At 35.9% G+C, this 17,430-nt stretch overlaps 1 protein-coding gene across 1 annotated transcript in view; it reads left to right on the forward strand.

The window, feature by feature from the left end:
• VAV3 (vav guanine nucleotide exchange factor 3) overlaps positions 1-17,430 on the forward strand; it is a 167,329-nt gene that overhangs the window by 87,356 nt on the left and 62,543 nt on the right. The window contains exons 16-17 of the mRNA XM_069862564.1: positions 12,525-12,626; positions 15,162-15,262. Coding sequence (XP_069718665.1) covers positions 12,525-12,626; positions 15,162-15,262 — 203 coding nt within the window. The remainder of the gene's footprint in view (positions 1-12,524; positions 12,627-15,161; positions 15,263-17,430) is intronic.

The raw sequence follows: 17,430 nt of genomic DNA on the forward strand, positions 1-17,430 counted from the left end.
ATTTTGTTAGATTTTTCTAGTAGCATGTCCTGTCTAATCTCTTTTCTCCTGTATTAAAAACACCTAGAAGAATCAGAACAAATATATAATGTTTCATAATATACCTGCAAATTGCATAAAATATTTGCTACTTCTGTGTTATTCAGCTTACGCTAAAAGGTAGGAGCATTGATTGGTGTATTTTGATTTTCCCCTAGAAAGCTCTCCTACAGATGCTTTTCTTATTTCAAAAATGCTTATTTTAAAAAAATACTTGAGTAATACATGTGTCAATGACATTATGCTAACCATTCTTTATTAAAAGAAAAAACTCCTTTAAAGTTTAAGTTGTCTGCCTCTATTTTATGCATATATAAAACCTCGGTTAAATTACTTTGGAACTATTTAGCTGACTAATTATAAGGCTTAATTTCTTATTATGTGGCAATTGCTTTTTCTCATCATTGTTGTGATGAATTTAATTCTCTCTTATTTCATCATGAGATGATAGAATAAATACTTGAAGAGAATATGTTGATTATTACTACAGCTGTCTCATGTTGACACTAAACATTTGCTTCTATCCACTAATTATTTCTTTGTGTGTAGTTAGTTTCTTGGTCACAGTAGAGTGTGGAGCAGGTGTATTGTCATCTTTACAATGGCAGAGGCCTTTTCCATGAAAGGCCAGATATTATGTTTTCCCACTGGCTTAATATCTGAATCCATTAGTGTAATACAGCATGCCATATCTTCTGCTGGTTTATGCTGAATTTATTTTGTCATCATTTTGTCCAGTTTGCTAATTTAATTAAATTTTTCTCTGGTTTCTCAATTGTGCTTTGTAATCCACTCTAAAAATGGCCATCAGCAAACTTGGCTTCAGCATATATTCCTAGGTAGGAACGTATCACACAGATATGCAATTTAAAATGTAGTCACAGAACAATTTTGGTTGGAGGGGATGCGTGGAGATTGTCTGCTACAGGGCTTAGGTTGCTCAGGGCCTTGTCAACTTGAGTTTAATACTGCTGGATTTCAAGATGCACAGAACTAATTTTGCAAAGTGTTATGCAACTGTGTTGTAACACGCCTTTTAATGAGGCTTTACTCAACATCTCTCTTTCACAAACTGAGAATTCCATGAAAACATCATGCAGGCAGAGAAACAGGCCTTTTCTTAATATAGTTAGCTAAATTTTCACCTCAAGAAGTAGCGATTATGGTTTCTCTTTTGACATTGTTAGTGAAATTGCAGTGTCTAATTAGTAATGCCTGAAAAATCAGTGAGAAACACATAGTCATTATAGTTATTAGGGTATGTGTTAATTGCACAGGCTTAATTAATCTGATATATATATTTTTTTTAAATCCAAATAAAAGAGATTTCAGACATGAAAGCCGTATAGCCCTCAAAAAAATAGTGGTTTTACTTTTAAGTCTCCACAGTTTGTGCAGCAGCTCAGGTACAGTCTAATATGTTTTTGAAAAAATTACTGTTTCAGTTAGACATAAATTCACACCCTATAACTCCAGGGATGCAGAACACATCATCTGATTGTAAGGAATGCCAAGATTCATGGATTCTCAAATCTGATAAGTGTGCGTGCAACGTTTTAGATTAGGTAAGCTGCATAAATTGTAGGTAGAGCTCAAAGAAAACTAGTGCAAGAAAAAAAACTAGGTGAAAAGTGCTCTTTTACCTATTACCATACATATTTCCAAATTTCATTGCACTCTGTGACTAATGACATTGGTCAGATTCAGCTCAAATAGATCTGTTCCCTCAGATAATGCATATGCATTATTAATGCACTAAGACTTCTTCTGAGAGAATATTTGAGCTCTGACATATTGAACACTGACATATTAAATTAAAGCTTTCTTATCAGAGCACTTCAAAAGCCTTAGCTATCTGCTACATTTTTCAATGCAAAGGTATTTCACTTATACCAACCTCACATAGGTTACCAAAGTAATAAACAAACATGCCTGCCTGGGCTCCTCCATCAGTATAAATATTTCAGCACTGCAAAAATGAAAGCCAAGTCCATGTCTGCTAAAGAAGAATGGTTGCCTGTTCTTTGCTATGACTCTGGTTGTTTGTGACCATATGTTTTTCGGGGTTATAAGCAAGCATTCACAACGTATGTATTGTTATGCACTTTCTTCAGATTATTCCAGACACAGCAAGAGCTGTGTGAAGATTCTGCATATGATTAAGAGTGCAGTGTATGGACAGTGTAGAATGTGAAAGCAAAATAGAATTTATGAAAACACTGTGTAAACACTTGTGGATGATAAATGTACTTCAATATTATGCTTTCTAGTTGACAAAAATTAAAGGTTTCCCAGTCCTTATGTTTTTATGACTTACCTTACAACATGTCAGGTATATTATTATGGAAATTAGTAAATGTTTCTTATAATTCAGAGAAATAGATCTGTAGTGACACTACATCATAAAAATAAGGTACTACCATCTAAATACTGTCTTTTTCTGTGCAAGATGTTACTGGTTTTTTAGTCTTTAAACATGGAATGCTGCATTATGTGTTTGTCCTGATACTTTGGCTATATGAACAGATGTCCTAGTTTCTTCCTGCAATCTTTGCTACCTTTTTCCTTAGGATATTTAGTTTTTTGTCTGGTAATTTACAAATTTATGGCTATATGCATCCTATAATTTTACTTTTTTTTCCTCCAAAACATAGACATTTGTCTTCACTTAAGTGTAAATAGGTGATAAAGTATTTAAAGCTTATCAAGGCAAGCATCTTGGTAAATCTGGATTTGTAAGACTTAGAACTTTTGCAAATAAGACTCGGCCTGTGAATACTAAAGTATTGATACTTTTGATTTACAAATACTGATGTGTGGCAGAGCTTTGTTCCCATCAGGTGATGTTTAAGTATGTTATACAGGAACAGATTAGCTCAAAGCAATCCGTCTCCCATGTTTTTCAGGGAAATAGGAAAAAGGAAAGCCATTATCTTATTTGAAACAATGCAGTACGTTTGTAAAAAGTTAACAAGATAAATTCCTTGATCTCAAAAAAGCCACTCATCATATGATCAAATAAGCAAATTTCCTAGCAAAGCCTTAGAAGTTGTGTGTTCTCGATCAAAAGCACAATTTACTTGTGATATGGTTAATTTAATTATATAACATGTCTTCTTGATGAAGACTCTTTGATGTGACAAACCAGAATGTCTGAGTATTAGCATATGGAGAATTGATTGATTGATTAATTCGGTAAATAGCATCTTCAAAGATGATTCTGAAATATAACAGCCTAGCTGGAACAGAGAAAATGAATTAGCTGTAAGTAATCAGCATTGCTCCTGAGAAGACAGGGTAGAAAAGAAGCTGAAATTTATCCTTTGTGAAATGGCATTGCCCACATCTAGTGAGAATACTCCTTAAGAATCCTGTTTTCTCTCTTCACCTTTTTGCAATAAGTAATAAATCCTGGTAAATATTAAAAAAGCATGATTTATTTGTATTTTTGTCTCTGCACTCTTATTTTGCTATATTATTACAGAAATGCCTTTCTGTTAGATGTCAGCATGTTGTATGAAGTGATCGGTTGACAAGGTAATAGTTGCACAGAGCCGAAGTATTTAGCAGGGAAAGAAAGGATAGTGTAAATGTAAGGATGGTTCTGCTGTTTGTGGGGAACGGGGTTCTAAGGAAAATCTGCTGCATATCAGAGCAGGGATTGAGGTTGGACATCTCTGGGGACCAGTTTTGCATGAAATACTTATGAGGTTTGTCTGAGAGCTTTTTGTCTTGGTTGACGCTGACATACATGATTTTCAGTTTCTTAAATTCTTCTGTCCATTTTATTACATAAAACATTTGAATATGTCATAAATGTCAGCTCTATTTTATTGCCTAGTTAAATTTTCCAAAACTTTCTGAGATGCTTAGTACCAGTTGTCATGGCCTAACTTCTAAGGTGCTTAAAATTTTGAAAGGTCACTTTGACACAAAAAGGGTGTTTTAACTTAGGATGTCTTCATAAATAATTTCTGTTAGCAATTAATAACTTACAAATACATACGGCAGATTTAGGTTTATTGATGTATTTTCTGCAGTGGTGTAAAATAGTAGTGCTGTAAGTAAAACTGGAATGAAAATTTTTGGTATCTGTAGGTATTAACCTGTGCCTTTTTCTTTATAGACTATACTGCATGAATACAGCATCAAATTTCATGTCACATACTCTTTCAAATAGTCTTTGGCAGTTCGTGCTCAGAGTGTCCATAATTCTGAACATTTCTGTATGAAGCATTTTAACTTCTTATAAGGATATCATGGAGTGTAGAATAATAACAGCTTGAAAATGCAAAGGCTGAGCTGGGGGTGAGAGTTGAGGAGAGTTTAAGGTATTGAGGTTTATCTGAGCTCCTCGTGGCATTTCTTCTTTTGGTACTTAAACCAGTTGCAATTCACTGCAGACTCCTTACCTGATACTTCATGCATCTGCTCATTTCGTATGCCTCTGGGCTCACAGGTGGGCATATATACATGAACTACCCTCTAAAGCCAAGTTTTAATCAAGGGAAATGGCTGTTCAGTTTCAAATACAGTGTGCTTTTAAAATTATGGGACATTTAGCAAACATCTACATGCAGTTGAACCCTGTGTAATTTCTTGTGACATGATTGCATTTCTTGAAGAGACTGATGTGGGAAGAAGATCTTCAAAACCTGATCCAAATAGCATTTCTCCAAAAATATGAGGTATCATTAGAACTTACTAGCATGTTTTTCCCTTTTAGAGGAAAACTGTCAAGCCCAAAGGGAGGGCAACTGTCTGTTATGCAGAAACCGTGACTCTGCTGGACAGACTGCTTCCAACCCAAAAGCTTATCTGGGCACTTGATGCAGTTCCAGGGCACTCAGAAAAACATGCTTGAGGGATCTCTGCTTGGGGAAGAGACGGTTCCTCTTCTATCCATGTAGGCAGTCCCAATGGACTGTGACAACATGAAGGAACATCGCTGGGCTTAAATGATACTTGTGAGGTTTATCATCAGTCCCCTGAGCAGAATGGCTCAATTCGGTCAGTGTTTACAATGCCTTTGTTTTCTCTGTATTTAACAGATAATTCACATTTTAAAGGAACTTTCTTGATCCATTTGCAAAGCGTCCCTATGCAAGATGCATTTATTCTTTATTTTCCTATACCTGCTGCAGTTCCTACAAGTAAGCATTTGTGTACTTTTTGTGGTAGAAAAATGATGAGCACATATCCGAGGAATATCAAACATTTTTCAGTTCTCATTGGTGTTGTTTCGGTTTGGTTCAGTTTTTTGTTTGTTTGGTTGGTTTTGGGATTTTTTTGGGGGGGTTGCCCCCTTTCCCCTCCATTTTTCCTTCCAGCTCCAGAAAATATAAATTTAGTTTAAAAATTCTTGAAGTCTGGGAAGGAGAAGTGGAGTTCTTAATTACTTAGTCCAGACAAGCAATTTTTCAACATTAATTGAGATGTTTGTAATGGGTGTAAGCAACACCTTCTCGGTGGCCTTGACCCAGGGAGGAGGGGAATCTTTACAGGTCTTGATTGCTGAAGTCAAGCGAGTGTTGGAAAGCTGCCAAGGAAGCAATTCAAAGAAATGGCACTCAAAATAAAGCAAGACAGAAGAACTGATCGCTAGTGGAGGACAGCAGTGGACCTTGCAGGCAGGTTATTTAAACCAGAGTTTCTAACTGGTAAAATGAAAGGTATTAGTAAATAAATGTAGAATAAAAGAAAGAGGGAGAATTTTTATTTGTGCTATGCTCCAAACTCTTTCCTTCAACTCCCTGCAGAATATGAAGCCACAACATGGTAGACTTCTAGTGCTTTCTGCTGCTGGATACTTTCTTGTTGCTATGGGACTGACACCCATAACCAAAGGCAGCAGCTTCTAGTTGCTTCTACTCTTTACATTTTTGTAATACCACCTCTTCTCTTCTGTGTGCTTTTTTTTTTTTCAGTACAGGCAGTGTTATTTGCATTTCATTAATTTCCCATTTAAAATTTAAGCTTGCTATAAGAATTTAATTAATCTAATTGATTTAATACTTTATTTTTTCCCTTTGTTATATTTTTCTTAGATTTATTGTCAGCCAGTAGGCTTTCAGTGATATGTCAATGCAAAATAAACTTGAGAAGTCTGTAAGGCTAGTACTGACACATCCAAAGGACAAAGCAACCAAGGGAGGTTGTACTCTGAAAGCCAAAAACTTGTGAAATGAGGTTTTGGCTTTTTTTTTTTTTGTTTTCTGTATCTTCAGAAATACGGCCTTTCTGGAAATGGTGACTGAGGTTCTAATGTGCTTATTCTCAACATGGGAAAACAGGAGGAAGGACCTATAGTAAACTATCTCTTAGCCTTTTATGTATTCTTGAGACACATGATGTGTAGTAATTACATATTTAGTAGAGAGATAAGAGAGAGCGAGCCTTGGTCCGGAAAGTTTAGTAGTTTTCCTGGTGTGTTTTATTTGGTAAGTCTTAACTGTGTAGAGGAAGTTTAAACTGTGAGTAATAGGAAATATATTTGTGCATAGCTCACTGAAGAAGTTACAATTCATTTGTTTACTACAACCTTTTGTGAAGGGTACTCCATGTACTTTTTCTTGTTGGAAACAACCATGAATTTAAGAATGCTGATTAAAAAATTAAGTTGTTGCTATAAGGTAGCCAAATCCTGTTATATGCTATTGCTGTTCAGACACATTCTGATATAATCTTTTCTCATCAGAAAATGGTTTTGATGAAGTAGGGAAATGACAGTAACAAATCCCGTCTAAGTTGATGTTGATGATGTACACTTTCCATTGCACTATGCATCTTAGAAACACTGCAGACCCAAGATCATCAAAGTTCTGTTTTGTAAAATGAGGTATAGAACTTACTGTTGCATGTCAAGATCTCCAAGTTTCATTGTTTTATTTTAACTTAAGTATTAGTGTTTTGATTGCTACATGTTTGTATCTTGAGAGTTAAGAATTACTTAAAGTTTTTGAACGGTTATCCCAACCACTTTAGAGTGTTAGAAAACTATAGCTTAAGCTGTTGCATTTTATTCGTATGCACAATTATTTTGGTATTCTGAGGTAGAATAGTAGAGAGAATGTATTCCTTATTCTGTAGGCATAGGAAGGGGTGCCTGAATGTCTTGTCTGGCAGGATAATTTTGGGCTATCTATAGCATTATTTTGTTGGCAGCTGTGCCATTGATCTAGGCGACGATTACTCCTAGAATGAATTCTGACTGCAAAAACTTGTGGGGCAGTGTTGATAATGTGACATTTTCTGACACCATTTGTAAAGATGTTGCATTACATGTGTGGCTGAAGACAAAGTTGGCCTCTGATCAGTTTTCTCTTCTGAGACTCAAAAGTCAACAGAAAGAAGTGGCACTGAAAATATGGCAAGTATTTTTAAAAGGGTAATATTTCATATGCACAAGATCAGCAAAGAAGGAGTGCTCCAAAGCATGCTGATATCAAGGGCAATTGAGTAAGATACCTGAATAACTGTTTCCTGCACTGAACTCGGCAATCTTTACAGACAAAAGATCTGTTCAGAGATGCAGGATTGACTGAAGATCATCATACTTGAACAGTGGCTCCGATGGCTGATGCAGACAAGAATTGTGAGCCCAAATGATAGAGACTAGTGAGACAAACATCTGCGGGTCTCTGGGTTGGTGGTGTAGCACTGAATTGGTCCCAGTGGGACTAATATTCTGCAAGTAACTTAGAGAAAGCTTTACTCGAAAGGCTCAGGGGCAGCCCAGGGACACTGCTGTATGACTGGAGTAAATCTGGTTGCGGGTAGCCAGCAGTATGCAGGAGAGTGCACTTGTGGTTGTCCTTTACAAAATCTCTGCTGCTGAATTGAAGAGAGAATTGGAAATTTTTTCCTAATTACAGATTCACCCTGTTTCTGTATGCTGACATTTGTCTCTGCTTGAGTGTAGGAGTTAAAACAGCCTGGGGAAAAAGTAGAAAAGAGGAATGGAAACCACTATTGCCTCCCCATATTGCTTGTAAAAATAAGAGAAGAGTTTTACCATAAAATAAGGAACATGTTCTCTAACAGTATTTATCTCAGATTAAGTATTCCTGGTATATGAGTGACTTCCAGCTCTGGCCAGACATCAAGATTGTTTAACAGCAGAGAACGGATAAAACACTTCATTTTGTGGTGAGCCTGGGTCACCCCGTAATAGAAGTTGTTGTGGAAAGACTGGGGACTGTGGTGGGGCTTGACTGGTGACGGTTCCACTGTGATGGGCAAGGAACTCAATTCAAGGAAGGAACCCTAAATTAATTTTCCAAATGCTAGTCACAAATTGCTTCAATATGTTTGAATTTTTATAACAAAGGAGAAGAAGATTTGAGAAGAATGAAATGTTCTTTTTACAGGTCTTGTGTTCTCAGGGCATCAGGTACAGCTTGAATGCTGTAACTGAGAGCTTCTTTATGGATGGACATGACTATGAAAAGTTGTATGCTATGCTGTGACTGCTTTTTTCTGCTGAAGTTATTGGCTTTATTCACTGTGTTTAAAACCTCAAAAAATAGTGTATGCTATTCAGTGTGGAAGGTTTTTTGGGAAAAAAAAATTTTGTATGGTCCATGTGGTATTTAGGCTTGGGCAGTCACGGATGATTTGTGCTTGATCTCTAGTTGGAAACTCCCATTTGGTATCAAGTTGGGTTATTTTTGCATTATTTTTGATTTGTTGAAAAGCAATATATTGAAAACTAAAATATCAACCCCCTGGATTCATTAGGTTTCAGACTTTACATTAAAAGACTTGCTGCTTGATACATACTGCTACAATGCATCATCTCAGATTATCTCAGACTTGTCTGATGTGATGTGTAATGGAACTACAGAACTGAACTTTCCATAATGCAGCATGACTGATCAGGTACTAGAATGTGCAAGAGCTTTCCTATCCACAGCTAGCATTGCAATATATTTTTTCCTACGAATCTTTCCATATTCCTTCTCTACGTTTACAGTATATAATACACATTTTTTTTTCTGTAGTGTTTTCTGGTTTTTTTGTTCTATCTTTAGTTATCTTTCTATATTGGTCTTCACTATGCAGTGCTGTTTTCAGAGTAAGTATATTATTTCTTATTTTAAACTCTTCTCCTGCCTTTATCAGAATATTGATGACTGGAAACGAATTTCACATAAATGTGAATTTTTTTTTCGAGTAGACTTTATATATGAAAAGATAGATAATATGAGAATGGGCAAAATCCTGATCTTTTTGAAATATGATGGACTTAAATTTGAGAATATATTTTGCTGATTTGTAAACTGAAATAAAACACATGACGTTTTCCTGTTCCTGTTTGATCTCAAACCTGAGACAATGAGTATGACTAATTAGAAATAAAAAGGAAGAGACAAAAGAAGTCTTGAATGTTGCTTTTCTCACTGGCATTGTTCATTTTGAGACAACTGCTTGGAACTATCTTTTGTTGATTCCTGTTATCTCTGCACAGGATCCTCTGCAATATGCTGAGGCTCTAGTCCCTTCCAGATTCATTCAGTCTATGGGTGATGTACTCCAGTGGAGTCTTCTTTGATTCATTAAACTTTTGTTGTTAGTGATTTTTAGGCTTTTTCTTCTGGATGATGAGTCTTTTGTCAAAAAAGGGAGAAAAATTATATCTTTTGAGTGGTGGATTGAAGGGCTAGAAAAACTTAAAAAGTCCTTTTTGTTTATGAATAGTTGCTCTGCGTCCCTAAAAGAGCTATTCACGCTCATGTCTTTTAAAAAAAAAAAGCTATTTAGGACATGTTTGTGCTAGCTTGACCTTAGCCAACAAGGAAACACATGAAGTTAGATGGTAGTGAATTGATAGAGAGTGTGAAAGATGTGTAGAGGGTGAAGAATAGGCAGGTTTTTAGACAGAGAATTTATTGAAGTAATGGTTAGAATCTTACATTCACTAAACTAAAACCTGCTGGGGTTTAAAGAAACTGAGGGATTCACTTTTTATGACACATTTTTATGATCCTTAAGAACTGAGTAGTAGTTGGAATCAAACTAGGTCCTCCTGTAGGTAATAGTGGTCAAGTTTGCATTATATTCCAAAGTTTGTATTGTTTTATGTGTGTTTAGTTTTGTATTCTCCTACTTGACAAGTAGGACAAATGTATCCAAATCTTAGCATACAGTAGAGAGCTGAAGTTGTAAGCTTGTTTATATAAAGAAATCTTTTCTCTTGTTTAGGACTTTATAATCTGATAGTTTCGCCCATAGGTGAAATAAAGCAGAAAGGAAGAAGGTGGAGGGCCTTGTGACAGCTCTTCTGTGAGGCCACAGTTTCTTTTTTTGCCGTTTTAGCACTGTGCTTTTTTTCCTCTCAAGAATAACTTTTTCTGTTAAGGACTGTAAAATGAAACTGAGTGGCTTTATAAAACTCAAATATTACTTTTACTATAAAGAAGGATGAACACAGTGTCATCTTTTTTCTGTTGATAGGAGGTATGTTTCCATTAGTTCATGTATTTCAGCCTTTGTGGAAGATAGCCTGAGGGAAGAATGGAAGAGAATTTTTACCTACGAAAGGAAGTTACACGGTCATATGCTTGTCTTGAACAACTGTCTGTATGAGATTGTAAATTTTTTTTTCCTTTTCATCCACTACGCTTATTAGTTTTGAAGATTCATGCTGTTCTAATTAAATGAATGGAGTTTCTCTTTGATTTAATCGTGAAAAATGGTCAGGCTGTTAGGGTGAATTTTATATGCTTTCAAATCTGAAGTCTTTGCACTTTAGGCTGATACTTTTGACATGGTTTTGCAAGTTATCCTTGCTATGCTCTATTTAGTCTGAACCAAATGGTGAGCAAAAAGCAGCTTTTCTTGGAAGTGTAAGTACCGTAACTTGTTCTGGGGGGTTTTCAGGATTGTCTGTACTTAACTGTGCTGCCGAAGATGTTTCAGCAGCCCTTAGACAAACACGCTGTGAGATACAGGCCTTGCTCTCCAGAATTAAAGACCATAAAATAATACGTTATTTTCCTGGTTTAAACATTTCTTTACTTGTTTGAGATGAATCCTGTCCCAATACCTGTACCTTCCTGCTGTGAATGGGTAGTATTCATGACTGTTTTCTTTAGCAAGAGTTGTGGTATGGGCATCCTGCATATCGGAGCAGAGAGAGAGACGCTAGTGAGCTAGTTAAAACAGTACTGAGTGTAAGGTTATTCTCAAGCATAAAAGCAAAATCCCATTTGCTTTTTGAGTATGGTTTCATTTTCAGCATGTTCATTTTCAGCAGGTGGATTGGAAGACTGACCTTTCTGACACTAGGTACTTAAATGGATTCCTTGAATTTTTTTTTCATAAGCTTTTTCGTTCAGTCCTGGAGGGTTTGATGCTTGCATGGTTTCAGTCTAGAATTTTTTTATAATATGTAAAAATGAAACTTATCTAATAAGTATCTTCAACTTAAATGTATGACTTTAATCTTGCATGTTGGAAAATCTTATCTTCCGATCTTTCCTTTGAATGTTGTAGATGCTTATATCCTCACCCGCAGGTTTTTTTCCTATTTTAATTCCTATGCATCATGCATTCCTGTGTTTTTGCTAGAAAAATATTAGAAATTTGCAGAATCCTAAGCATTTCAGTATAAATTATATTAAAAATACATTAATCCTTGTTATATATATTATCCTTGTCTCACACATTCTAGCTTAATATTAAACTATACACCTAGAATTTCAGTGTTACTGGTTTTGACAGTGTTCATCTAGTTTGGAGATGTTACAGATTTTTTTTGTAAAAAAAGTGAATTCTTGTTCTTCCTCCATCATGGAAGTGGGATAGAAGGTATAAAAAAATGAAGTGTGTTACTTTAGTAAAATTTATGTAAACCTGCAGCAGTCACCAGTGAAAGAAAATGATGAATGGGTTGTTTTTAAATTATACTCCTGCTTTTAAAAGGGATTAACAGCAAGGATAAACAAAATACAGGTACAATGACAGACCAGTGCTTTGTGTGTAAATTTGATCTTTGGAATTAAGTCTGCCAATAGTGTGTTGTATGAGAGCAGTGTGAATAGCGATCTTTGATTTTATTTTTTAAATTAAGTATGTGTAGCAACAGCTGTAGGCATTGGGCAACCCGTTTAAGAAAGACTAGCCAAATCCCGGTAAATGATTCTCTAATGGCTTTTGTAGTCACTCATGTTATCCAATGTATTGCTGCATACTTGTGACCTAACTGTCCCAATTTTGCTTATGTTTTCAAATGTGGTGGTTCTCTGTGAGCTGCTCTCCCTTTAACAGTCACATAAAAACATATTTGAGAATGAAAAAATGAGTGAATGAAAAGAATGTAATCTGGTTTAGTTTTCTAGTTATTGTGACAGCTACAGTAGTTATAGAGTTTTTTAAGGATCACATGCATAATATCATAATTCAGATTTCATTTCAAGGTCTGTGAACACTGCATTATGTTCTAGATTTCATTGGTTTAAAGCAGATTTTCAAAATTTTTTTAGGTCAAACATACGGCCAGACTATGCAGATACGAGCTTTCATGAGTTCAAAATGCATACCTTCAGTCGTGTGACGTCTTGCAAAGTCTGTCAGATGCTTCTGAGGTAAGATTTTTAAGGTTTGTGGTTTTTTTCCCTAGGTGAAATATCTAGGTCAAAGGAGTATGTGGAAATAGATGGCTAGCTGGGGTACCTGTCCAAGATAGACCAGCCGTGAAGTCATATGTACTGTTTCTGTTTGTATTAGCAAGTTTTTATAATCACATTTCCAGATAGTAGCAGGAGTGCTGTTAAAAGCTCGAAACCTGAAAATGCTCCTTGTTTATCAGAAGGCTGCTTTATCATTATTCTTTTACAAGAATTGCTTTATTTAATGCAGGAGTTCTTATCTAAGAGTAAATGACAACCCTTTTGTACAGTTTTGACTACCATGGATACTTTGTGGGTCCTACTGCTGTAGACCGCCAGTCACAAGAAGAGGTGGAATATTTTTGTCAGAGAATTAGATCCTGCTGCTGCTCATAAATGTTTGATATGTGGAAATTGCTTTGTGAAACAGAAGATAACAGTGAGGCATTAACAAGCATTTCTGAATCAGACATATGTAAGCAAATTGAAGATAGATGTTGTAAAGGTAGATTAGCAGACAACTAATGCTTTCATGAACAAGGATTTGTAAGACTAACTTAAGCTAAGAAATGCCACATTTTCTGTATCTTCCCTCTAAAACGTGCACATGCTTGCCCATCTGTAGTTTCTTGCTCGTTATTTAAATTCTCTTTTAGGAGCTACCTTTTTTTTTTTTTTTTTGTAAGTATGGAAATGTCCATTGTTATAGAGGTGTGCATTCAACCTACGTTCCATAGTGTAGGTGGGAGATGTAAACTTTGGCCAATTCAGGTGCTTATGTTGCATATTGTTGACGTTCAAAAAAGGTAGCCACAGCATTTTAGAAAGGGCGGTTGAAGTATGAGCAGTGTTTTTGTTAAGCACAGAATGTGGAATAAAATAACCTCAGGTATATTCCTCCCTGTCATGTCTTTTTTTTCCTCTTGCAATCTTTATCTTGAACGGTTAGACTGACCTGGATTTTCAGGTTGTCGTTCTTGAGATTATTCCCCCCCCTCCCAATGCAATACGGTCTAAGTGACTATGAAGAGTACTGCAGACATCCTGAACTTGGAGATGGCAGGACTAATTTCTAAATTTGAAGCAGTGTAGTTGAGTCATTGTGTCTCTGTTACTGGACTAACTGCTGTTGCTGCGAAAAAGCTGTCTTGCTTTCAGGACACAGCCCGCATGGTGCTGCATTGTTATGCATAGGCATGCCAATTTACTCAAAGATACCATGTGGTAAATAGACGTGTCCCTGAATATCTAAGCTGTATTGAAACCCTACTTTATGACTCAGCATCATAAAGTGCCTAAATGGATTATCATTTAAAGCTTCGAACATAAGCTAAGGTGTGAATGTGTGAAAAAAACCCAACCCTGAACCTTAATGCCTAATCTTTAAATGGGGATAAAATCCTAGTCTTAAAAGCATCTCTATTGAAAGATAATGCTATGTCCTATACTTCTACCAGTAAGGAAAAAAATATAAATGGAAGACTGCATTAAAATATTTCTGTACTTTCTACGTATTTGTCTTTCAGGCTGTGTTTTCCAGTACTTAAAAATACTGAGCTTCTGAATTCAATTAAAAATGTATTTCATCACTAACAGTCTAGGAATTGTGGTAGTAAATAGTAGTTGCTCTACGTTTCATTCAGATTTGAATTATTTACTCCTGTGTTCCATGAGATACCTGATTTTTCTTGAAGCTGAAGGTGTGATGTTAGACTAGGATGCATAATTACTCCAAGTTGCTCAGGATAATCTTAGAGATGGACAAGTCTAGTGTGAAGAGTAAGCAGATAAATCAGTAGATAGAACTCTTATAATTGCTCAGAGGTACATATAAAAACCTGGTTTTGTGTTAGCCAGTTGGTGAATTGTTCCTAAGAGGAAAACCGTGCACAGGTCTGAAAATACATCAGTTTCCTCAGACTCAAATTCAGGTTCCTATTCATTAAAGGGAACTGGAGAACATTTACAGTAAGGAAAATTACTCCTTGGTTAGCAGCTCTGAATATTAACTAAAGTGTACCCTGGTATCTACCTATCTTTTATTCTTTCTTTTTTTAAATGAACAAATTTAAAGTCAAGAATATTTTTTACAATATAGCCTACAAATTCCTTAACGCTTAAAGAGATATCCACACTTGCAACTCTCTTGAAATGAATCTTATTCTTTGTGTTGTCTAGGCAAATTCTCATTGAGATGAATCGATAGCAGGATAGATACATAATGGTACAATTGCGAGTGTACTGTGCCAAAGTTGCTCTGGGCTAACTTGAAGTGGAGGTTGTCATTCTACTAGTAGTGCGGAACAACTGTCTGGTTGTGATTTTTTTAAGTGGATAGTAATGACAAAAAGCAGAGGAGCTGCTTGTCAGTTGTCACTTCTTCTCGAGCCCTTAAGGATGTCACTGTGCAGAACAGCAAATGACTTCTAATACCTCCTGCCATGTCTCTTATTTCCTTTATGCATGGAATTTATCACCTCTAATGTATCACTACCTAATTTTATTTTACAGGGGAACATTTTATCAAGGCTATTTATGTTCTAAGTGTGGAGCTGGAGCACACAAAGAATGTTTAGGAAGATTAGACAATTGTGGCAGAGCTAATTCAGGTGGTAAGTCATTTTTATTGTTAGAATACCATTTTTAATTAGGACATAAAACTTGCTAGATATAATTAAGGTTTAATTTACCTCTAATTTGTGTTTATTGTAACATACATACTTGTGGAACTACCTTTTATAAGCACAATTAGAATTGCGTTTAGAATTCATAGGGACTTTTATTGCTACTAAATTGAAATGTTCGAAAGCAAGAGAGAACTGTTATAGGTCAAACCCAATTTCTTCGTCAATGTCGTATACAACAAGGAATCGCTCTCATTTTAATCGTAGACTGCTCATATGTAACAGCTGCTATACGGCATATCATCTATCATCCTTGTTCTTATCCCTTTATGTCTATGTCAAGTTTCGTATTTTCCTCCCAGCTCCTAAAGCTGTTTGTTTGTGTTGTCTCAGATTCCTCTTTCATCTCTTTGGTTTCCATGGTTTCTGTCCACTTGCAATACTCACAAAAAACGTGATTGATGGCTCTCTACTTCCCACATCTAAGCACCACTTTTTCCTCTTCTTTTAATCAATTGCTGTACTTTGTGAGTTTCTTCCCTGGGCACTGTCACTTTGCGCTTCCACTGCTCATTGGGACCTTAAGGACTCTTGACTTCAGCTACCATTTGGTCTCCCTCAGATGACCTCTTCCCTTTCTCGTCAGAATTATATCTGTAATTCATTCTCCAACATCTTCTAGATTGCCCACTGCTGATGCCAAATGTTAGCTGTCATCATTTTGCTCCCCTTCCTTCCTCGTACCTATTTGATTGGTGGCAGCAAGTTTGTTATGCTCCAGCCAGTTAGTGGCATAACCGTAGTGCCATTTTTGACACTTCCCTCTGTCCAGATTCTTAACTCTTCTTTATTCTTTCTAGAGGTGATTTCATGCTGATGGGGTGGAGGGGGTGGGGGGGGGAAAACTGATAAACAGACACCATTGCCTACCCCACCGAATTTCTCTCCCCATTAATACATTAAAATTACTCTTTGAATATATTTGAAAGAGAAAAGCTATTGGAACACACAATGATTTCTGGAAAGTGTAGTTGTATATGTTGGGGAAGTTTCTAATTAATTGTCCTTCTCACTTCTCTAGAACCTGTTCATTCCTATCCAGAATTACTTCATAACAGTTTGTGAAGTTTGTCTCACATATCTCACATAAGCTACTGCAACCACCTCCATCGGGTTATTTTCTTTTTGACGTTACTATCTATAATCCTTGCAAAATGCTATTGCAGAGATAATCTGTCTCCTACTGCTTGAATTGCATTGTGACTTCATCCACTGCTTTTCTCTAATCTGTTGCTTCAAGATTTTAGTTCTAGCTTTTTGTTCCTTTCAAAATTGTATAAGCTTGTTTCTATCTTGGTCCCTGTTTGCGTTACTTCCTGACTTCTGCTTGGGTTTTGGCTCACTGTGCTAATTGCCTGCTTCATGCTTTCATGAAGTTTTTAGGATGGCAGGCACTGACTTCTGCTGCAGTCAGTGAACTTTTTCTCAGTTGCTTTCCTGTATTGGAGATCTTCTGTGCTGTCTTCCAAGTCTGGACTTCTTAAAAATAACCTTTGTAGATCTGAATAACATACAAGGAATCACAATTTTTTTCATTGAAATCCTTTTTGGAATGCAGGTTTTTCAGTGAAACTACTATGGGTATTCTGAAGAAAATAAATATTTTAAAGTAATTGCATTTAAATTAACAGAGTGGTAAAACAAATTCATACAGTTCTTATAAACCACCTTTCTTCTTTTTTCTTTCTTTTGCACCTTATGTTTTAATTGCTTTTGTAGTTTTAATTTTAATTGGCTAGCTGGCACCCCAGGAGGCAGAAGCTTGTCTTTCTATTCCACTGTGAAGATCTATGGACATATGTGGTGCAATGACTATAAGTAAGAATGACCATAAATGCCTAGATAACACAAGGTCTGATTTCTTGCAGTTTTTCTGCATATATACTTAAGTAATGATGTGCACTTGCTAGAGGAAACAAAGTAAGAAAAAAAAAAAATCACATTTCTGCTTCTTTGTAAGTGGCATAAATTATCCACTTACAAATTCAAAGGAACTGAATATAATTTTGGATTATACTTTAAATAATTTTTCAGATTTTAGCAAAATGATACTGTACTGAGTCTTTTGTCAAGTTGGAGGCAACTGGATTGTTAAG

Source organism: Phaenicophaeus curvirostris, chromosome 8, assembly GCF_032191515.1.
Source record: "Phaenicophaeus curvirostris isolate KB17595 chromosome 8, BPBGC_Pcur_1.0, whole genome shotgun sequence".
Lineage (NCBI taxonomy): Eukaryota > Metazoa > Chordata > Aves > Cuculiformes > Cuculidae > Phaenicophaeus > Phaenicophaeus curvirostris.